At 40.4% G+C, this 23,671-nt stretch overlaps 1 protein-coding gene across 1 annotated transcript; it reads right to left on the reverse strand.

Moving 5' to 3' along the window:
* Positions 1-14,139: 14,139 nt before the first annotated feature.
* On the reverse strand, positions 14,140-20,198 carry PLK2 (polo like kinase 2). The gene is made up of 14 exons (XM_068666742.1): positions 19,881-20,198; positions 19,427-19,534; positions 19,144-19,260; positions 18,817-18,946; positions 18,452-18,539; positions 17,959-18,054; positions 17,521-17,719; positions 17,283-17,430; positions 16,737-16,834; positions 15,980-16,103; positions 15,476-15,716; positions 15,248-15,377; positions 15,045-15,155; positions 14,140-14,929 (listed from the first exon to the last, which is right to left on the reverse strand). The coding sequence occupies exons 1-14, from the start codon at positions 20,094-20,096 to the stop codon at positions 14,738-14,740; spliced, it is 1,998 nt and encodes a 665-aa protein (XP_068522843.1). The 5' UTR covers positions 20,097-20,198; the 3' UTR covers positions 14,140-14,737.
* Between the last annotated feature and the right edge of the window lie 3,473 nt (positions 20,199-23,671).

Consider the following 23,671-nt stretch of genomic DNA (forward strand, 5'->3'; position numbering starts at 1 on the left):
ATAGAGAAGACAGAGGAAGACCCATTTGATTATGTACAGCAAAATGGCGTGACAAATGAAACTGCAGTTGTACACAAGGGAAAAGTTATTTACAATGAATGTGGTTAGCAATGGAACAGGTTGCCAAGGCAGGCTGTGGGATCTCTTATCACTGGAGAGTTTCAAAACTAGAGTGGACATGGTCCTAAGCAAACTTATCTGCCTGTTAATTCATTTCTGCTTGAAGCAGGAGGCTGGACTAGATCGCCTATAGAGGTTCCTGCCACACTTAATTTTTCTTTGACTCTACTAGGTGTCTTCTTCAAACTTGCACGTATGACATGGGCAGGCACAGCTGAATCTTTTTCCTGAACTGGTGTAATATTTCCTGGAATAAAAAAAAAAAAAATTGCTTTTTTTTTGCCAGTTTGCATTTAGAGAAGGGAAGGAGGGACCCACCCAAGAATCTAAGACAAATTTGCACTTGAACAGCAAATAGACATTTATTTTTGCTCTTACTTTGACAGTACTTCAGGAAGCCCTGCAAAACTCATGTTAAGTTTATTCACCTGTATCACTTAAAGAAAAGTTACTTGATACTGTCATGTGAACCAACTTCTTATACTAAGCCAGTATCCTACAAGGATATTGCAGAGCATTTAATAGTTTTAACAGGCTTAATGTGTTTGTGTGTCAACTCAGGAAATTTCTGAAGAGCCTGAATAAGAGAAAATATCAAATATAGAATATAATATAGAATATATTGTGGTGATTTAAAGGTGAAGCCCCATAAAACTGTTGAGAGCGAGTGATGTTTATTGAATTCCTTGTGAAATCCCCTTGGTACTTGTGATCCTGCATGCAAATAATCTTGCTTTACAACTTCCTTTTCCAAATAAACAGACTTTATCAGATATCAATTCTAACAACGCTCCTTTACTGTGGTAATATCATATGTTTGCCTATGCTGGGAAAGAATTTGGAGTGTTCGTATGAGTACTTTCCTACAAAAAAAAAAAAAAAAAAAAAAAAAAACCTTTGTGATTGCCTTTTTGCCCAAGAATATTTAAGGATCTATTGCCAGTAGGAGAAACCCTCTCCAGTTAGCCAACTCTAAGTCAATAATATGTATATACAAGTATTCAGAAGGAAATTTTTACCATATCCTCAGAGTACCTGGGCAAAGATCTCAGAGATTTGCCACAAGGGGGCTGGGAAGAAAAGCCATAAAGCTTGGCACATATGGCATGTCCCCCTTGCCTAACAGAGGGATTCAGACGTGATGTGTTCCTTTTCAGTCTATAGTTCTTTCTAGTTGAAACCTCACTATGTACCACAGTCTTATTAATTAGTTTGTAAATGCCTCTGTGCTCATTTTCACTAATATACTACTACAGCTTGGTTCTTCATGAAAATTGGCTCCATTGCTAAGGAACAGACTCTAAACTTCAGCTTCATCTGTGAATTAACCACTTCACTATCCATTTACAAAAAACTTGTGATGGCCTGCAAAATACTCTCATTTATTTGGATGACCCTATATAAAACAAACAACCGCAACAAAAAACAAACAAGACAGCATGAAGAAAAAGCAAGGGTACTGTGCTACCACAGGAGAGAGCAAGAGCTTCGAGGCACCTCAGTTGTTCCCGTAAGAGTTCTAGACTCCATATCAGCCTCTCAGAACCAGCCATGCAATCAAAATTCACAAACCTCAAGCAAAGATAGTGGAATTTAACCCTTCAGTTTCACCTGTTTTCAGACTGTCAGAGAATTAGTGTGGGTGTTTTTTTTTTGTTTCCCAGATATAACCTAGTTTTCTAGATTCATGCAAACAGAAGATGAAGAGTACATTTTGTTTTTTAGCAGAGCATTAAATCTCTTTCATGGGATAAGCAAAAAATTAATTGCATTGTATTTTGTGAGAGAGAAAAAATAAAAGAGAGAAAGTGTCCAAGTGGATTTTATTGCCATAACCTTCAATACAAAATTAGTTTAGAAAATAGAGTAAAAGTGTAAACCACAAAAAGCGAAGGGGAAATATTTAACATGTAAAAGCTAATGAGTCTTCTAGCTGAGTAGCTGCAGATAAACAGAACAATGTGTTATGAGAAGTGTTAAATTATCTGGTAAAATAATAATAACATTCTTAAATTTTCAAAAGAGAAAAATGAATTAAGGTGTCCTAAGTTTGTTTGTTTAAAGGGGTTTCATACAGGAACCAGCAATGTGCACCCACTCCCTGAAAAACATATCTCCTGTTTAGATTGGATAAAATGAGCTGCTTACTTTCAAGACTTTCACTATTAAACTCTGATTTTAGTAGCATCAATTTTTCTGTAATTAATGAGATACCATTCATCGTAATTTTTTTAGTTTGCTGCATATAGTATTTAGAAGCCACAGATATCAGGGAAGGATTGTTTAACTTGTAATCAGCATTGATGCAGTTCTACTTCCAACATGAGCACACTAGAGCAAAGAATAACATTGTGTGGTAGGCAAACAAATCCACTGTTTTCTGAGAAACTCCAGCAAGGTCAGATGAAGGGGAAGGCAAAGACATGTGCATTTAAAAAAAAAAAAAAGAGTGATCTCTTTGTAGGCAAACTACAAAGACTAAGAACAAACCACCACAACAAGAATCAATTGACATAGCAAGAAAAGCATCTGATAAAAAAGCACAGAAAAGATGGGATGCCAGCCATACTTCTCAGGTTGTCCTACACTGTAACAAGATGACCTGTATTAAATGACTAGGTCTCACTTAGCATATTAAAAACAAATGAACAAAAAACAACCAAGAGGGGGCATTTTTAATATTTTTATAGTAACTGGCTACTTTTTCCAGTGCTTGGTATCCCACATTTCCTTGACAAAGAAGGCTGATGGAGAGTAACTATATTTCCCATTAAATAAAGAGTCAGATTTGCTGTGTGTGTACATTACCATATGTTTAGATTCTAAATTTGTAGCAGAGAAATTGTCTTTTTATATCAGAATTCTCTCTTTAAACCGGGTTTGAATTGTCTTAATAATGTAACATTCTTTCAGACAAAAATGGAAATGGAGCCACATGCAGATAGACTAACTTCAATCTAATTTGTGCTTTGGTGTTGGAACAAGTCAAATCACTCAGGAGGCTTTGAAGAAAGAGAAGGAACACCCAGCACCTGAACCAAAACAGATAGAAAAATAATGCTTATCTGGAGTTTGGACTCAAACCTGAATCTGAACTTGTATTATCAGACAAAACCTTTTACCAGGAATTTTGTACAACTATTGTCTGTGTGCCTGGAAGCTCTCCACATCATCTTTTTATCCACAAAGAAAAGAATCCAAAATTAGGAAGCTATGAGCATTTACAAAACTATTCATGTGCAAACAGCTACGACCACTTTCCATAGCCCAGAACAGGCAAGTCATGCTCCACTGGAGATAACAAGTTTTCCAGGAGTTTTCCTGAGGGACATACCTCCAAGCAAAAGCATCATGCTCAGAAATGAGCTTTTCAAAAACCAGTCTGGAATCCTTGCTCCAGAGCTCACTCACTGCATATTCAAGCCATGCAAATAGAGGGGCATGGGGCTTTCTTTGCTATGTGCTCCCAGGTGGAATGCATGACTGGAAATTCACACTTCAAAGAACATATTTAGAGTTACTCATTTGCTGCTCATTTAACACCACCTGAAAACACTCTAGATATGGAACTGAAGATATCAGAATTAGTGGTAGAGTCAGTAGGTTTTCACAGATGGGTACAGTACATATGATCACTACTGCCGATTTCCAGCAGCCTGAGTTTAAGCCAGCTCCATCCATAAACCATGTGGCAATGCCTTACCCTAGATGTCCTTTATTAAGGCATGTTTGGGATGACAGCTATGAGGACCTGAGGTTCTTGCTTCTGACTAGCTGGCATACCAGAGAGAGAGCTTAGGCCAGTCTCCTTCTGACTGTTGAGACATTTTCTGGACTTGATTGTGCTTCTTACATAGGTTAACACTTATCTAAGTAGTGTCAGATATGAAGCATATCACCATTTTGCTACGTACTGTCACCCAGGTGTGTGATCTACCAGCCTCAGTATGTTAGTACTCAGTATTTTGCCAGTCCTAGCAGTCTTTGCTGTCTTAATCCAGTAACTTTTCTCCACATCATGCCCTCTGCACTGTGTCTGTCGTTCAGCAAGTTCACTTTACTAAATTCTCTTAAGCCCATCCCCCAGACACACTCCTTTCACAATACCTTAATAACATTAGCCAAACAGGACATATACACTAATTAGAATTTTAAAACAACAACAACAACAAACAAACAAACAACTCCCCTTAACTACATTATACCAAGCACCATCTCTTGCCAAGTGACCACATAATCTTATTGTTGTTCCTCCTGTCATTCCTCACTGCCTTATTACTCAACAATTATTCCATGTCTATAATTAGTACACAGAGCTGCAACAGAACATACTAACTCAGCTTCTTGGGCCTGTCTGAACATTTCCTGAAATCAGAAAGATTTTGCAGAGGACAGCAGCCACTGGTGGCAACTGCTTAGCAAGTCCCTCAGCAGAAATGCTCTTGTGTCCTTATGTCCTTTGTCTTCAGAAAGACACTTAACCACCTCTATAAATCATTAGCCCTAATCACAAACCGAAAGATCATTTATCTCTGGTCTTTACATAATTAAAAAACTAGCAACAAATACAGCTTCCCTTTCTCATTGCAGAAGTTCTCATCATCAGTAGAATTGCTAGAGTGACACAGCTGAGCATTATTTACCCATAATAAGCATCTAAGGCAATAAAGAGTGTCTATTCCATCCGAATTATGCAATGATTTTCAAATTCCTTCATTTTTTTTGGAAGCATTCATTATGGACAAAGCAAGAGATTGCTTCTTAAAATGAGGCCAGCAAGTCAAATTCAGCCAAAATTTATAAAACAAAACTTTGCATTTTCTTATAGCTCCATTCAGAAAAGAATAAGAAGCCAAATCTGTGCTGCAATTTGCTCTCCAGTACCTGAAATGCTACGAGGTTTCTTTGAAATCTGACTTAAAACAACAATCTGGCTTTAGTCACCCCTAGATAATATTAGGTAGATTCATCCTATTTTTTCTCTGTACCCAATATAATCTTAATTTGCAAGTATTCTTAAAAGCATGAGATTTAAAGGGCTTAGAGCTTTATGGTTGTTCATGAGAGCTTTATGATCTGTTCATTAGGAGAAAAACATTGAATAACTGATCTCTTCTCTCTGGTGAACTCAGAAAGGCTTTTATAAATAATCTTAAAATTACAAGTATGGAAATACTTTTTTTTTTTTTAATGCTATCAAAGAGAGAATTAATTTAGTGAAAATTTAAATGTCTTTAAAATGGAAGAAAATACCCTGATTACATTTTCCTACATTTTCTAGTTTAATTGTCCAGCATGGTGAAAAAACAATATTTATGAGACTCTGTTATTGAACATAATTACAATTGCAATGTCAATTTCAACCTTATGAAATGTTAGAACAGATCTTATTTGTACAACACAAAGTGGTCAATACAATTAAAGAATCACCCTTTGTTTTTCCAAGACCTTGGTTTATGTAAGTCTACAGCACAAACCCACTGTTTGAAGAGTGAAGTTGTGTAGAAAAGGCAATGACTGTCTATAGAATTCTGCTAATGTTTTTGTTTGGTTGTTTTGTTTTCTGTTTGTTTGTCTTCTTCCACAAATTAAGGTCACTACTAGTTGCAAGTTCCTCACAGTCCAAGTTCTTACATGGAGATCACAGGACCTGAGCATGAGGAGGAGCAATTGATGTGAGCAAGAGCTGTGACCATTTAAGAAACACTGTTGAAAGAGATCCACACTAATAACAAAAGTAAAACAGAGTTCAGAGGGGATTTGGTTAAGCTGATGCATTAGCACTCTTCATCTGACAGAGTGGTTCTAGATAAAAATACATGTACATTAGTATCCAGAATTTGCAAATTCTCCCTGCAGAAGAGCCCCCCCCCCCAAGTACTAAACAGATTCCCAAGAGGTCAATCAGTACTTGAATTACAAGTCATGTGTAGATAACATGCACAAAAGGGATCTGGACCAGGAGTCACAGAGACAATGGAAAAAAATCTCATTTTAGGCAAGGTGGACTTTCACCAACCTCCTTGAAATCTATTTGTCCCATATACTACCCTTCTATATGTCCATTCCAAAAGTTTCATACTATCTGATCTCTGTATGCCAAACCTGTGATATCTGGATACAGTAAAAATTTTAAGGCGCCTGCCACATGCTATATTTCCTGATGGTATTACTTAGGTTAGCTAGCGTGTGTCATCATCCCCCAACACAGTTAACATCCAGTTAAACAGATGTTGCATGATGTAAAGTTAACAAGTGACTAGTAAAACAAGGAAACGAGGTTTACTGTTTTCTTCTTCTTCATCTTATTTTTTCTCATAGAAGCATGGATTATTACAATCATCTTCTACTGTGTTTCTATACCTGAAACTGCCTGAATGGGGAAACCTGAGGTAGAAGAAACAATCTATTAAGAACGCTCAACTCATGTGTCATGTATTCATTAGAAATTAGAAGATATATACTTTGTCATTTGTGCAGATGATGCACAATCAAATGAAAACATTAATAACAAAAAAAGCCAGAAAACAAACTACAGTAAAATTTGGAGATGGGAAACTGCGTTGTAAGTAGCAGTACAGAAAGACACAGAATGCAAAAGTCACAGATCTCCATCACTGCTGCAAGCTGAGGCTCAGAAAACCAAAGATTGGTTCTAAAAAGGCCATAGAAATCTGACACATCTCAGGCAACAACTGCTGTGCATGTCCCTGGCCACCCACCCCACCACATACTCCCTGACCAGTCAACAGCCCAGCGTGATGGCAACTGAGTGTTTTAGTTGCCATGCCTGTTGTTTAGTCATTAGTCTTCCCTCTGAAGACTTCCAGCAAGGATGCCAATTAGTGCAAATGGCTTGTAATTAGCAGTGATGCTTTTTTGTAATGTGGATACCTGCTCGGTATGAGCAGGAATAAGCCACCAACTCATTTCACATGGTCCAGAGGCAGCCATCGGAAGGTAAAGATTTGCAGTTAATAAAGGCCCATGCAAGAACGAAACCAGTGACTCAGAAGAGCAACACATTGTCTTGCAATACTGGTCCCCAAAGCTAGCACCTCTAATCTAACAGGATCATTGTTAATCTCTCATTCTAATAAGAATGTGAATATTTTCTAAGCACTCGCTTCACATTTAATGTTCTCAGAGATGCCTATTGTGTGTATTAAATGTGCTGCCCCAGGCCTCGTGACATGGCACCTTGTCCTTCAGGCAGAGGGGAATTCAGTCTCTCTGCGGGACTCCTGCTTTCCTCATCCCACTTCGCATCCGTCTCCTCCTGCCTTCCCCCGCCAGCACCTTGCCTGCATCTCCGGCTTAATTTTCTCACTGCTAATCCTCCGCTTGACCCAATTTAGCACTGCTCTCTCAGCTCTCCTGGCAACAGATGTGCAATGGCTACTAATAAGTAAGTTCAAGTATCTTCCTTCTGTTCTCAGCTCCGCTTCATAAGGAAAGGCTATATTTTTTTTTCTGGGATTTTGAACTTCTGCACTTGACTCATTCCCTTCTTGTTTCTTAAATTCTTGTAGCGTCTTTTCACTAGTCGCATCACTTTCTTTCCTCGGCATTTCACCCCTGCTTCATGTCTGTTTTTATCACCAGCACAGCCTACCAGCTGCCTTTTCTGTCATCTCCAGTCCTTTCAGAGTGTCGTCTCTATCAGCCTTCTTTGACACGAATTAATGAGATGACGTTCAAATTCCTCCCCTGCTCCAAACACACAAGGTCCCTCTTGCACCTTCATCTCTCCTTTTACTGATTGATGATGGATCAGTTTGATTCCTTCTATGACTTTTCCTTGCTATTCTTTACTATTTTATCCTCCAAAACATGAAGACCACTTTTTTTTCACCTGTCCCCAGCCCTGCTTTGAACCTCATATGTCTCTGAGATGGCTGAAAGAGGGCCTCCCACCCCAGTCCCTGCTTGAGGCATCCTCAGCGCCCCTCTCAGGACTGTCCCTGGTCTGCTGAGAGGCTGCCCCAGGCCTGACCCAGCTTTCTCTGAGCCTGCCCTGAGGCCTGCTTCAGGTCTTCACTTCTTCATCAAGTGTCTCATCTGGCTGTCTCCTTCTTACCTGCTTCTTCAGCTCTCCACTTCCCTCACAACATGTTTGCACTGAGAGAGGGTTCAAAACATGTGCCTCTGCCCCCCTGGTGGCCCTCCCTGATGTTTCTTTCCCAGGACTCCCTCCCATGACTCATAGCTCACCAGCACCTTCTCTTCCTTCCTTATAGTGCTATGAGCTCCCATGCCTTTTCCAGAAACCCTCTGAAAACCCTGTTCCCTTCTGTGCTGTGAGTCACCCTCGCAAGCCAACCTTCTAATTATTTGTAATTAACGATAACAAGAAGGAACTGACATGCTGGGGAAACGTAAGATGTGAGGATGAGAAGCTCAGTGTAAATGCTTAGAGAGACAGAAACAGCATCATATACTACTGAATAATCCTATAATCACTCCGTGTGCTTTCTCCTCCCCATAACCACTGTCTGACACCCCCTTGTTCTGTGTCCTGTTATGAGATATCTAGCCTTGACTGTAAGGAGAGACCATCCACTGCATTTCCATTGGTACACAGCACTGACAGAGGTTGGTGTATCTGGAAATCAGGCCAGCTTTTTTCATTTGCCATGTGAAACATCATACACAACTGTTGCAGCCTGTGCTAATAGGTAATAAAAAGAATTTAAAGTAGTATGAGTTTCTCTCAGCTGCCTTGTACTAAAACATCCAAACTTTCCTGTTCTATCCAGTTATTGTACCTCTCATGCATTTTGACTGCAGCTATCCATGACTTAATGTGAAGGCAATCATGAGAAGCTGTCCTTGAAGATGATAAGCAAACTGCTTTATTTTTGTATTTTTTTCTCTTCAAAGATGAAACTTAATTTGATGGCACAACCTTGCTTCTTTTCTGCTGTCCTCATTGACCATCCACCTCTGCCACAGCCTGCTTTATTAAGCAATATACTTCTCCCCACTCCTCCCATCTGAACCAGTAGTCTTCATCCGTTAGAGACAGAATTGTTCACATCCAAGTCTACATTTAATTTTTGCTTCTTTTACAATTCCAGCCATATATTAAACACTGCAATAAAAGGTGCAGATTTTTTCTCCAGATTCATTTCTTTATGATATATCAGTATATAAGCCCCTGATAGAACTGGGAGTTTGAAAGGTTTATTTTATTTTTTTCTTCTTTTTTTCTTTTTCTTTTTTTTTTTTTCATATTTTATCTTTGAAATGATAGTAACATCAAGTCTTAGCAGCTCTAATTCTGCAGCTACTGCCCTGAGAAACAAGGACGTCTAGCTTTTTAGTGCTCAGTTAAAATAGTTGTGTTTGCTTTTGTGTTTGTGTCTGTGTTTGTGCCTGTGTCGTGAAGGGTCTCCAGAAATTGCTTTACTTCCCCAAAATCTGTTGACACCTAGCACTGCAAAGCTGTTAAGAGAAGTAAAAGAAAGAAACTGAACCATATTAAGCAGCCTTTCTTAAACCCCTTAAACTCTCTGAAGTGGTCAGCTTCCAGTAATGCTATAATCACACTAATTTTCTCTTTAGGAGAGAGGGAAAAGAACCAATTTGCCAATCCCACCACATAACCCCTGACACTTCCTCCCCTCCAATGAATCCAAACAAACAAACCTCCTTAAAATTTTTCAGTGTCTTTATTTATATTAAAAAAAAAAAAAGACTATGGCCGTAAGTTGCAAATTGCAGATGCTACTTTAAAGATGAGAAACTTCTATATGTGTTAAATTTCCCTGAATTGTCAGTTTACCTGTTAATTTGATTATAATGCTTGTGTCTGTGAAGTCAGTGTTTGACATATGAGCAGGTGAGGTCTTCCTGAGTCTGTGATAGGATTGAAAATGTGACCTTATAGCTCTTTTTATTTATCTTGCTAGCAGTGTTGATGTGGTGGTCACTTCATGTGAAATACTGTGAATTGAGTCCTTCAGAAGAATGGTGCATGAGAAAGATGTCCAAAATGACCAGGTTGTGACTGGGTTATTTGAATTACTGTAGCACTTTGGAGTCGCCTTTGTTTGGGAAGTGTAGAGTTTTGTGATACATCAGCCCTAAAGATCTTAAATCCAGGTGTATAAATAATGATGTGATGTTTATTCCAGAGTGGAATTATGGGGAAAAGAAGAGAAAATCAGAATGGTAGTAAAAAAGAGGTCTTTAAGAAGGAAAAAGGTATTATCTGATATCTCAAGTAATAGTAGTAGTAAAGCAGTAAATATGATGTGGACCAAAGCTCAACTTTATTTTTAAAATGAATGTGATTGAATTAAAAGGAATTTTAATCAGAATTTGATCAGAATCAAACTTAATTTTATCCATTAAGTATCCACAGTCAGATTATGAATACTCCTCTGCATGAAGTCTAATAGGCCAAAAGAGAAAGGGGGTCTTCTCTGACAGGAAGACTACAGTAATTGTGCTGAATTGTGGGTTAGTGATGAGAAAGGGAGCACTGTGTGTGCCTGTGACTCTGGATTTGAAAGGCTTGGATTATCAGCTGCCTCCACTTTATATTGTCCACCTCTGCCTACAATTCTTGGTGGATGGAAAGACACCCACCCGTTCATCCACAGAGCACTGTTGTTCCACCCTCTCCTTTAAATGGCTTTTGAAATTATTGATGGAAAATATGCAGTGATTTTCATGAATCACTCAAGATAAGTAGGGGAGGAGAGCATGGGGTAATCTTAATTTCTGGTTTGCCTCAAGAGAAGGCAAAGTGCCAGGGAGTTCATTCAATTACTCCAGTCAAAATCCTTTGTGGAGGCAACAGTAAGGTACCTCACTGCCTTTGAACCTCAGAATAAAAAGTTTTTACCTTACCTCATCCAGTTTTGTACCAATAATGAGTATTCTCAAGGCATTGTTGACTTCATTAAACCTTTATGTCACCATTATGACAGTTTAAAGTGTTTCTTTTAATAATAAGTAGGAAGAGCAGTAAATAGTCAAGTGGGATAATACCTTACTCCTGTTCACAAAACACCTACATAATAGAGAAAACGTAAAATGTTTTCTTCCCCATGATTTCATGGTACATAAAAAACCTGCAACAGTTTCAAATTTAGTCTAATTCTATGTCATATGACAAAATCTTTCAAATCATTTTCCTTCCATGCTGAAGCTAATTTACACAGATAAATCCCAGAGGCTAAATCTTTGTATTGTTATACTAATTTCCAAATACTCATGAACCATGATATTAATTTCTGATACTGTATATTTAAGTGGAGTTTAACTTCTTACTTTGAATATATGTGTCTAACTTTGTAGCAATTCAGTTGAAGACTATTGATTTTAATATGTCATAAGGCATTTTAAAATGGACACCAGCCCCCCCCCAAGAAAAAATCCACAAAGCAAATAGTTATCTATTACCTACAGGAATCTATAAAATGTTTTTGAAAAATCCTATTTACATTTAGAATCCCTCTAATCATTCAGGGAATTCACAGTTATAAATGGGTAGTAAAAGGGTAAAAGGATCATTTTCCAATTATTCTTTTCTGAGAATGATTATTCTCAGAAGTAATGAAATTGGTTTAAAGTGACTGATTTTCTTTGTTTGTTTGTTTTGTTTTGTTTTTACTTTCCTAAGTAGCCTGGACAATGTCAGGAAGTTTGTTCGTTTGTTCAATATTGCAGAGTAGCTTGTAACACAAGAACATGAACTTTTTTTTTTTTTTTTCTCATATACTGTATATGAAGTGATTTCATGAAATGGAATCATTTCAGAACACCTTACATGAATTACAGAGTGCCCCAGAACACTCAAGTGACTAGTGGCATCAATGGGTAATGCATTGCATTGATATTTTTGAATTGCTTACTTGACTTGCTTCCTACTGGTAGGTTACCACACTGGACTGTGCAAGTACACATGTATATTGGCAAAAATATATTTTAAGATTTGATAAATATATTTTCATATAAGTACAACAAAGGGGGGTTATTTGTTTTTTATTGTTTTTGTGTGTTTGTGACAGTGTTATTTCCTGGGTCCACTCATACTTAAGAAATCTATGTGCCAACTTTCACCTAATCCTTTAATATCCCCATATTTTCCTTCAAGTACATGTGCTCCCAAAGTACATGTTTATGCTGTGTTTACACTTTTTTCAATAAAAAAGATTCGAATCACTGCTTGACAAACATAAGAAAAATCCACAACATGACTGTCTTTCAAGAGAAGGTAAGACACTTGTTATATTGAGGAATGGACAAATACATTTCTAATATTAATCTTCCCATACACAGAATTACAACAGGGATGTTATGTGATTGGGTAAAAGAGGTCAATTGTGCACTACAGTGTCTTATTTAAGACAGGATCCACCCTGGGAAAGAATTTCAGAACCTTTGTTATAAATGCAAGTCTTTATGTTACAAATTCCAAAGCAGCTTTCCCTCCTTGGGCTGAGGGAGTAGGGTGAAGGTAGTGCACTTTTAAATTAGCATTTTTTCTTAACCCTATCTAAAAACCTTTCTTATTTTTTCAATATGAAACTTAAAAAGTAAAGTAAGGGTACAGAGCACTGACCAGAAAGATACAGAAAGATTTAGAAAGCACCAAGCATCCCGGTACCATACATATACATTGTGTACAGATAACTGATTCACTTAGCTGTATTTGAAGGAGCTGCATTACAACTGTCCACAACCAGTTAGCATCCTATAGGATTTGGGGTGTTTGCTTACAGCAACCTGAATTTCAGCCACAGAAAGATGATTTTGATACTCAAAGAAATTATAGCAACTGAAGTAAAGCTTCACAGTTTCTCTAGCACATAGATACTCAAAGAATTGTTTTGATTTGTTTCCCAATTGAAGAAATTAAGTACTATAGATCAAGTAATTTTTGTTTCAAATACAAACTGTGTGCTTACTTGTATAATAAACAAAAAGTGAGATCTTACTTTGTAAGTAAAAAGAGCTCAACAACAACTGTATGTGCGCAGCAGAATGAGGTAAGCATGTCCTCCCAGGAATAAAATCAATCATTATCCCCTGAAGAAAGCAGACAGCTGGGAAGCTGAATTCTGCTCACTATAGCAAGTATATATTTAACTTCACTGAAGTGCCAGAGTTACATTAATGAATCCATCTGAAGAACTCAATTAAGTCTTCCTGTCTAGACTTGAGAAGCAAATAAATATTACCTAATGCATGGTATTCAATACAAGGAAAACAATCACATTTATACAGCTTGCTGCAAGATGAAGCAAGTCAGTGATACCTCCTCTGCTCACTATTTTTGGTTGACATCTGTGCTTTGTTTAGTCTGCACTTTATTACACTGACTGCCTGCTCCTTGCATTCAGCTGCTTTGAATGAAACACTGATGACAATTGAGGTCTGCCTTTAGAACAAACCTGGTTCAGTTATACAATGATTAATCCAAATAAGCAGTTGAACTACTGCTTGATACTGCATCAGAACAGTTGAAAACCAGCCTTCATTTACATAGACCTAGGTACTATACAATATATAGAAGGAAGTCTAGGCTACAAGTAGACATAACCCTCCTACACTGAGTCATCAGTCCTAAGTAATCCCCTTTATTTGCATAAATTAACAGACAAATTGCATTGCCTTCAGTTTAGGAAGGCAAATGCTCTTATCTATGTAGTCCTAGGAGCAGTGGGATTGCTATACAGGCCAGGCCATCCTTATGCTGTTCTTAGCATAAGGCTTTTGTCCTAGGAAAATAAGTGAGTGTCAAGGTCCATAACATTATTCTGCAGCTTCATCAATTGTTGATTCAGGGTTACTGCTATAATTAGCAGTGGGTTATTGATGCTTGTGACTACAAGTGTGCATAGACATGGACAGACTGCTCCTTTTTAAAGCTTCAGTCATTCATAGCCTGAGCGGTAGCAGACTTTTTTTTAAAGTGGCATAAGGAGAGCAGACCTGCGAGATGTTTATCAATAGCAAGGAGGGAAGGTTAAGTTGTACTGTAAAAAGAGTGGAGAGTGATGCTTCAGATTTTCCATTCTCTTTATTGCCAACAGAATTATATTTAAAATGCCAAGGTCCAAAAAAATGTTGTGTAATAAATACTTCACTTTAGGCTGTAATAAATAAAAAAATTATTAACAAGGAATGCACTTTGCCAGCCACAAGTGGGGGTAGTTTTTGAAAAATAAGGGGGTGAAAAAAAAAAGTATGGCCATAGTTCACAGTCAAGCAGCTAGAAGCTGCTTGTTGCTTGTAACAGCTATTCCACAGCAATGGAGCTCACCCTTCCCTCCCTTTCCAGATACATATTCACAGTTTAACTCCATCAGAAATGCTCTCTTACACAGGAGCAAGTAGTCACACTCTGCTCAGGATTCATATCAAAAGTATCTTTAGCACACACGAAGCAAGGAAAACTATGGTCCAAAGAACTCATTGTCACACCATTTTAGTCCAACAGTAGATTTAGGCTTCTGTCTAAGAGAAGTGTGCCCAGCACACTATGACAGTCAAGTTTTCGTACCACCACACATCCATCATCAACATACTAGTTGCTCCACTATCCCCACTGTAAGTTTCACAGTGAACAAGAATGTCCATTTGGTTTAAGTCAGTCCCTTCAGTTACATCGCTGCAGCAGCATGTTCAGAGCATATTCCATTCTGTGTTTTAGTTCCAGCGAGCATCCAGAAACCAGAAGAGTTGTCAGGCGAAACGTTGTGGATATCCTGTCTTCATTGATGTAGGTAAGGAGATACTCCTCACTCTGATTGCAAATGATGATTTTCGTGTGATCATGATAGAAGTTCACCTGCAAAAGAGAAGAGAGTTCCTGTTTGTATACATTCTTATCTCAGTGACTGCCACGTACGTTTTGCGGTCAAGGATTGTAGAAGCATTGTGTCAGGTGATGCAACAGGACTTACTTGAAATGTGCCATCATTGAAGAGCATCATCAGTGCTTTGTCAGATTTAAGCCACTGTAAGAGGTAAAGCCTGGGCCTGCGCACATCTGTAAGGCTGGGCAGATCACCTCCCTAGGAAAGGGAACAAACATGTTAACAACTCACAGTTCGTTTAGCTCAAGGTTCATTTCTGAAACTCAACATCCAAAAAATGCTGAACTTACATCCATAAGGTTCTCTTCCATGTAGTGTGAGAAATACTTCAGTACAGTTACTTGGCTAATGAACTGTTCAGGAGCCTCTGCAGCTGAGAAGACAGAGCATTGGCCTAGCTCAGGGTAGTAGTGGACTGTCCTGTAAGAGGAGAAAGAAAATAAGGATGTCAGATGTAAGATAAAACCACCTTAAGTTTAAATTGCCCAAGTGAGTGGTTGGTTTGTAATTATTCTTACTTCTTATCTGGCAGAAGGCTCATATGTGCCCCATTGTTGAAAAGGACACCAACAGTGTGATCTGACAGCTGGTAGCCAAAGCCATATTTGTTAGAATAGTCCACCCATTTTGTAACCCACTGGAAGGATGCTGTCAGCTGTTCTTTGGGAATGCTATCTGCTTCTGGCATGTTCTCCAGACATCCACGCAAAACCCTTGCAACTGTATCCGCAACACTTCCCATAGTACTGTCTTCCAGGCCTAAAAGAGAAGAATTATTAGAATGACATAACCACACAGAGAAGACTTTAATTCTAAAACTTGAAGTTATCTGGACTGTAATTTTAACAAGTTCAGTCTTTATGGCTTTCCAGTTTTAATTCTTTCAAAATATTACTATAGAATGTAAAGCACTAAAAATAGGAGGGTAGGAAGCAGCTGTTTTTTCCAGGCCTCTAAGTCTGGAGACGCGAAGAAAGTAAGAGTGGGAATAAGAACTAGAAATTACATTTTGCTGCACTTACATTCACTGCTACTGCTGCAGCTTCCCAGAGTTCCTCTGACTATCATCCGAATAGAGTCTCCAATCTGCTTAGTTTCTGGTAACGCTCCCGGCTTGGCTACTGTTGTGATAAGAGGCTGGATCTCCTAGAAGAGATGTCAGACATGTAAACATAAAACATTAACACAAGCCAAGGCTTACACACAAATTTTCACATGGCTTTCTTGTCTATCAACAAACAAAAAAATCCAGGAAAACTGGTATTAATGTTTCAAGAAAGTATGAAGAACTGCTACTAGACCACGCTTGAAGCATGCCAAGTCCTTCCATTCTTCAGATCTTCAATTTTAATCTTAAGCACTATTAATCTTTTGCTAATGCAGGAAAACAGAAGAGACAGCTGCATGGAGGCCTTAACACCAAAATTTTAAGGGTTAGATCTCAGTGTTTACCCTTTAAGAAGCAGTAGTATTCAACCATAAACTAAGCCCTGAATTTGGAATATTGGGAAAGAGCACCTGGCAGACCAGTTTCCACATAAACAATGGGTGCTAGGCAGATACTGTAATTACTCAAAAGACAAAATTGATAGTCTCCCTACAAAGGCTGCCATAGTTTGGTGAAGCTCGGTTAAGCCTTCTTAAAGCAACTCTCCTAATCATTTAAGCTTGATTATGCTGTGTACAGCCTGAGCTGTGATATCCAAGTCAAATATAACTTAATTATAGCTACTCCACCCAACTGTTATTGGATCTGAATTGAACCACACTTGCATTTACCTCATCTGTTCTGTGTTTGTGGGGCTGCTGGGTTATCGATGTCTTCTTCAAATCATGCCTGAGTTTGTAAATTTCTTCATCTTCTTTAGCTAGTCTGTCTGTTACACAGGAAAACAAAACAAAACTTAATGGTGCATCTAGAAGTGTTGTTTTATATTGTTTATATATTGTTGCATTACAGAAAACCTAACAAGTTAACTGCAGAGTGCATTGTCTCCTTCCAGCAAGTACTTTTAAGCCTGCCAGTCTCCCAGAACAGTAGTGCCATTATACGCAGATCACTAAGAGAGCAAACTTAAATAGACTGGCTAACAGATGGCCCATATAGATTGTCGGTGTGCCAGAAGAAGCATTTACTTATGTAAGTTGGTGTAGGTTGCAGGCTGCCATCAATACCTATTGATAAAGAGGTCAAACCTCAATTCAAGGAAGCTCAGAGACAAATACAGGTGCTCCCTTGCTATCTCATAGCTGTATGTTATGAGCATGACTCTGAAGCACAGGCGACAGAGAGGTAAGTTCCACGCATAATTATAATTCACTTACTGTGTGTGTCGAAGTATCTAGCTTTATCCTTTTTACCACCAAAGAGAGCAGCAGCTGCTTTTTTGAAGAAATTTTTAGCAGGACTTGACAAATGGAAGTCAGGAACGGTGTGACAACAGCTAGCAGAAAGTCTGTCAGGTGTAAAGCCCTGTGGAAAGGAGATACAAAAAGCAATTTTTAGACCACAGGGTGCCTATTTAAGGGTGGATAGTTTGTCAGGACACTAGACAATACCAACCTGTACAAAAAAATCATGTCGAATTATTTCATCTAAACTGGGCCGGTCTTCAGGATTCTTTGACAACATACTAGCTATTAGGTGTTTCGCAGGGGCCATGAGAGATGAAGGCAGACTGTATCTTGCTTCCCTTATACATCTGTATGTCTCCTTAAGATTTGTGGTCTCAAATGGGGGTCTTCCCAACAGCATTGTATACCTGTTTAAAAGCAAAAGGAAGTTAACTTTACATGTTTTATACACCCACGATATACATCTGCAACTACAGAAAATGTTTTGTCTTCTTTTCACAAGACGGAAAATTTAAATTTCTGCACTTTGGCTTGGCATATATAAAGGGCTAGAAAGCAGTGCAGTACCACATCCATTCCCTTTGAACTCTTAAAAGCCTAAGCCAGAAACAGAAATATGTTGTTTCAAAGGCAGCAAAGTACTTACATTACACAGCCTAAGGCCCAGATGTCAGATTCACAGCCATGCCCTTGCTTGTTGAGGACTTCTGGAGAGAGGTAATTTGGTGTGCCACATATTGTTCTGCAAATCAAAGAGGCCACAGAGCCTGTTAGTATTCCAGATAGAAAGAGGAGAGAAGCTATTTTTCATAGGGCAGGTTTTACTCTCATGTTTGGGCAAGAGCTTGAAGGCTCTTGAAGAAGACTTCTATGAATGCTAATAGTGTAGACATGTTTCATGGTGTCTTCATGATACAGGAAAAGCAGACTCATATCTGAACCATTAGTCAGATACCCTGCCTCTGGCATTTGCTATTATTCAAATGCTCACAGGAAAGCAAACGTCAAAGCACAGCAACCTGTTTTCTAAGAGGGGAAATCTTGATGCCAGAAGAAACTAGCTTTTGCTAGTGAATTTCATTTCTTTTTTTTACTAGGCTTTCCTTTTCTTTCTTAAAAAAAAAAAAAAAAGCTCCTACCTCCTCCTGTGCTCCAGTGGTTCCAGACGAGCTGCCAAGCCAAAGTCACCCAGTTTCAATTCCATGTTCTCATTAATGAAGAAGTTACCTGGCAGAAAGAGGAATTCCAGTCAGTCCTTTTCTTGCTAGGTAGGAATGCATTTGCCACAGGTGCTGAGTCATACTTTGTTCAAAGCCAGAAGCTAGCCAAGATTTTTTTTTTTTTTAAATATGAATAGTGAATGTCACCCCTTAAGCACTTCAAGTTTCCACTATAAAGACAGACTAAGCTGATTCTATTAATTAAGTTATCAGCACGCAGGTGTAAAGTGGTACAGGGCTGGCAAAACTGAAGTGGTGTTCGGAAGTAAGCAAGAACAACTCACCTAGTTTAAGATCCCTATGCAAGATTTCCTGTTCATGAAGATACTTTAGCCCTGACACAATTTGCCTGAGGTAGTATCGTACTTCTGGTTCTGTCAATACCTTCCTTGCTTTTAAGATGTGAGCCATTGACTGCAGAGGAAAAACAAATGAAAAACAAAGTGTCACTGAACATTCGCACAGAGGATTAATCTTAAGCAGAGGTAAATTAGTACACAGGTAAATGGCAACTAAAGAAGCCATGAAAAATACCTTTTACACATTACACATTTAAATTAGTTGTGGATTCCAGGCAAGTAAATACTGGATTTCTCCCAGTTGATGCTCACCCTTCTACTGCAGTACTCCAGAAGAATGTAAATATTCTCTCTGTCTTCAAAGTAGTGGTAAAACTGCACAACATGTCTATGATTAAGCATTCTGTGCAGCTCAATCTCTTTATCAATCTGCAGAGACAAGAGGGTGGAAAAAGCGTTGTTAACCTTGTGACCACTAGCTTGAGCTGAGCAGACAGCTCTATCACAACCATTTCAGAAAAAAAAAATGGTTGGGCAATCCTGCGCGCACACAGTTTAAGAGGGACTGGAAAAAAAAAGTAATTCATGCACGCACCTTTTCCCTTTGATGAGGTTTTGCTACTCTGCTATGAGGAATGATTTTTGCAGCATAAACTTTATTTGTTGTCAAATCTGTCATCTCATAACACTTTGCAAATCCACCCTGAAGAGACACGGGAGAAAAAAGGCAATTAGAGCAGGTATGAAAGAAGCCCCACACTTAGTCATTCACCAGCTCATGTATTAGTCAAGGAGCACGACTTCCTTCGCACGGGACAATTTGGTAAAAAGACAGGCTGCGCGTTCATCGCCTGCCCGAGGGGTTGTGTCGCGCAACCCCAAATCCGAATCGTTTCCGCGGGCTCGCCGGGGCCGTGATGTGGCGGGGGAACAGGATGAGTGCTGGGAGCGAGGGGGAGGCCGGGGTGAACCGAGTGGCTGTGGGGTCCGAGCGGGGCACCCCGCGGGCAGGGCAGCCCGTTTTGTCCGGAGCGGGCACGGTCCATTACCTTTCCGAGCACCTTCCCGCGGCAGTAGCGCTTCCCGGTCGTGGGGTCGGTAATAATCCGGGAGACCTCCGCGGCGGCGTGCGGGTGCTGGTGGGGCTGCTCCTCAGCCTTTTTCCTCCGCGACTCGCCGCTGCCTCTGCTCATCGCCGCCTCACAGCCCTTGGAGGCTCCGCCGCCGCCTCCCGGCGGGTAGGCGATGGTCCGCAGCAGCTCCATCACCGCACCTCGCAGCCCCTTCCCTTGCCGGCTCCGTGCTGCCCGCTCCGATCCCCTCCCCAACCCGCTCCCGACGCGCTGCCGACTCCGGGCAGCCGCCCGGTTCGCCCCTTATATCCCGGGCGGCGGCCCCGCCTCGCCGCTCCGCCCCGGACCCCGCTCCGCCCCCAACGAGACCGCCCGGATCGGCCCCCGGCGGCGGGGACAGGCCGGGATCGGCGGAGACCGTCGACGGAGCCGCCCTCTTCCCTCCTCTCCCCTCTTCTCCCCTCCCCTCCTTTCCCCTCCTCTCCTCTGCCCTCCTCTCCTGCCCGGCCCGGCCCGTTCCGCGGAAGGCGGCCGTCCGTCCGTCTGTCCGTCCGTCTTCGCGGCTGCAGAGGAAGGCAGGGAGGTGTATATATGTATATATTTTTTTCTTCCCCACCTGTGCCTGAGCAGCGCCGCCGCAGCACGGAGCCCGGCACGATGCTGAGACCCAAGCTCGCATCCCGCTTGCCTGCTCCCCCGTCCCCACGTTTGCACGGGGAGCCCCCGCCGCGACGCCCCCGGGCGCTCAGAGCTGTCTGACAGCTCGGGGCAGCGACAGCCGGCTCTCACGTTTTGTTTCGGAGGACACACGAGTCTTCAAACAGCACAAGTGCACCTCTAAAGGCAGTGGTGGCTTTGCCATGCGGGGCAGCTCGTGACTGTTATGATGCACCAGTAAATATCTACCCCGCTCCTTTTGTAATGAGCAGACAGGCTCCCGCAGATCTCATCACATTTACTCTTCCCCCCTCCCCAAGATACTTTCAGCATCACATCTCTCTCTTCTCCCTCCGAACACTTCCCTCCTTGAGCTTATTTTCCCCTGAGGTGGGAAGGCAGTGGCCTGCAGCAGGTCCCAGTGCTGCCTCCCAGCACGGGGGCAAGGAAGAACTGCAGCGGGGCAGCAGGAAGACTGCAGCCAGGCAAGCGCCTCCTACTACAGCGTGCTCTCCGCACCTTCAGGATGCTGTTTTGCAAGCTGAAATTAAAGTTTCTGCCTACTGAGTAACTCGTATTGGACACAGAGACATCTGGGGATCACACTCCCTGACCTCTGATCTAGATCTCTGAATACAGAAGATTCTTGAAGAGTGTAGAGTGTGTATGAGAGAGAGGTTTTAAAATATGAAAGTTTTGCATTTCTTCCATTCTGAGGATGCAAATATTCCAAAGTTCATTACTTTCGTGGTTTGTTGTACATTTCTGAAGTATTGTTTGCTTGTTGATACACACTAGGAATACTTTTGCCTACATACACTCTGGTAAAAATAGATTCTATTTAATTTAATACAAATGAATATCTGAGCACGTAGCTGTATACAAGATTGTACCATTAGTCCCTGAATGTCCCTCCTTTCAGATCTTCAAACAACAGTAAAATACACTCATTTTGCTTTGTCAACAATTGTATGTATGTTTTATCAGAAATCCCCAGTAAGAGAAAAAGTGAAAACTTTTGGAGGAGCGTCAAATACATTTGATTAAGTACACTCTGTGTGTGCCCATCTTCAGTTAGGTAGTGACCATGCACTTCCATGTGGAGGTCTTTTTTTCCACCTCTTCTGCAAAGTCTAGTCAATTAATGATAGTATTATCAGTGTTTAGTCAAAGGGATGGGGGACAAAAACAGCAATATGGAAAAAATTAGGATACCCAGACTTTACTCTCAGTCCTGTGCTAACTCTCCATTCAGCTTATGAGCACAGGACAATATTATTTCTATTACACAATTTAACTTTCTCCAAATTAGTATGAGTTATAGCAAAATAAACTGTTTCATGTAAAGATGATTTTATGACACTTTTTTTTTTTTCTGTCTGTAAGTTGCTTTGGTTGTTGTGCTAAAATGCGTATGTGGAAAGGAAGATAGCCAGGATAGACGTACACGTTTTCCCTCCACTGGAAAGAAATGGTACTACACATGGTGAAAAACAAGTTTAAGGAAAATGGGCTTGTCAGGAAAAGGGGAGATTGTTAAAACAGTCTTTAAGAGGACACAAGTGCATACCTAAAGCTGAATACACAAAGTGTTCTGCTAAGCAAGGTTAGATCTATTTATTCTCATATACTTTGCTGAAGCAAAGTCTTTAAGCTCTCTTCCATCTGACACTCATCTCAAGGTGCCAAATTTACCATAATATTCATTGCAACTTTTTACAAAGAAAAAAATGTTTCAAGTATAAAAAATTTTGAGAGCATTCTTAATCTCATTGATGAATTGTGTTTGCCTTTTCTGCCTCTCAATCTCTTATTTCATTTTTCCTTTTGTCCAGTCTTTCCACTATCTTTCAAATTTTGCCCTGTTTTCATAGTCCAAAGATGCACAGCTCATCAGGGAACATTAGCTGTAGGCTCTAAGTTCAATACTTAAGTGCTACAGAGGTTTCTAAAAGCCTATGTGCTGCCACTTACATGCTTTTATTTCCTCTGGATAGCTTCTGTGGAGACCTAATGGATATTTTGATATTAATATATTTCACTCTTTTCTTCTAAAGCTGCTCTCCTGGATAAAATAGACAACTAACACAATGACTTGAAACCAACTCTTTCATATCTTAAAAGAAACCTTCCTAGCCTGAGTTCAGTAATGTACTTTTTCTCCGAGTTGTGCCAACATAGTCCTCAAGTATACCTGCACCCTGCATGAGAAGCTCATCTGCAGACTAGTGAAGACAGAAGCTTTCTAGCCAAATCACTGTGCAGCACTGCCGTTACCCTGCCAAGAAAAAGGGCAAGCATAGCCCATGCTCAGGCTTTAGCAATGCCTTCTGTCTCTGGCTCCAGACAAAAAAAAAAAAGTAATCCTTTATACCAACAGCTTAATTTTCACAGACGTGTACAGCTTTTTCATAAAAGCCTGATTATCTAGGGGCTGGGAAGCTTGGGCATACATAAATCCCTGGGTCAGGTGAGGAATGGGAATTTGACGGTGTTGCTACTGCCCTAATTACAGGCTTGTGGTTATTTGCTACGGGTGCTGTGGGAAGGTCTTGGCAGGAACCACTTGTTCTTACCCAGGTATTGGGAAAAGAGGTGTTTTAGGGCTTAAGTACCCAGAAAGCAGCGTGGCAAACCCTGGGTGTCCAACTATATATTACAACAGAGCCATGGCACTGTGTTCAGGACCATAAATTTGATGGGACACCGAAGTCCTTATGTGAGATCAGTGCTAATACCATCTTGATGTCCTCCAGATTGTCTAAAACCCAAAGTTCGTTCCTACAGTGCCACAGACATGATTTTCCTTCCTCTGACATGGCCCTCAGGCAAGTAACTCTCCCTGGCAGTGATGGGTTCAAATGTTGAGATGGAGTTAAAGAAAGTAAAATAAATAAATAAATAAATCCGTCTGGGCTTTCAGAACATTTTCTTGTGTGTTGTTTTTGTCTGGTTTGAGATTTGGGCTATTTGTATTTCCTCTGAATCAGCAGCCCGACAGTCGCACCGACCCGTGGATAGCGCCAGTCCACCCTGGCTTCACACGACAGCCCACGCGGGTGCCCTTGTCAGACCAGGCTCCCTTTCACCCACCTGCCCGCAGCGACCGC

Source organism: Anas acuta, chromosome Z (genome assembly GCF_963932015.1).
Source record: "Anas acuta chromosome Z, bAnaAcu1.1, whole genome shotgun sequence".
In the NCBI taxonomy this organism is placed as follows: domain Eukaryota; kingdom Metazoa; phylum Chordata; class Aves; order Anseriformes; family Anatidae; genus Anas; species Anas acuta.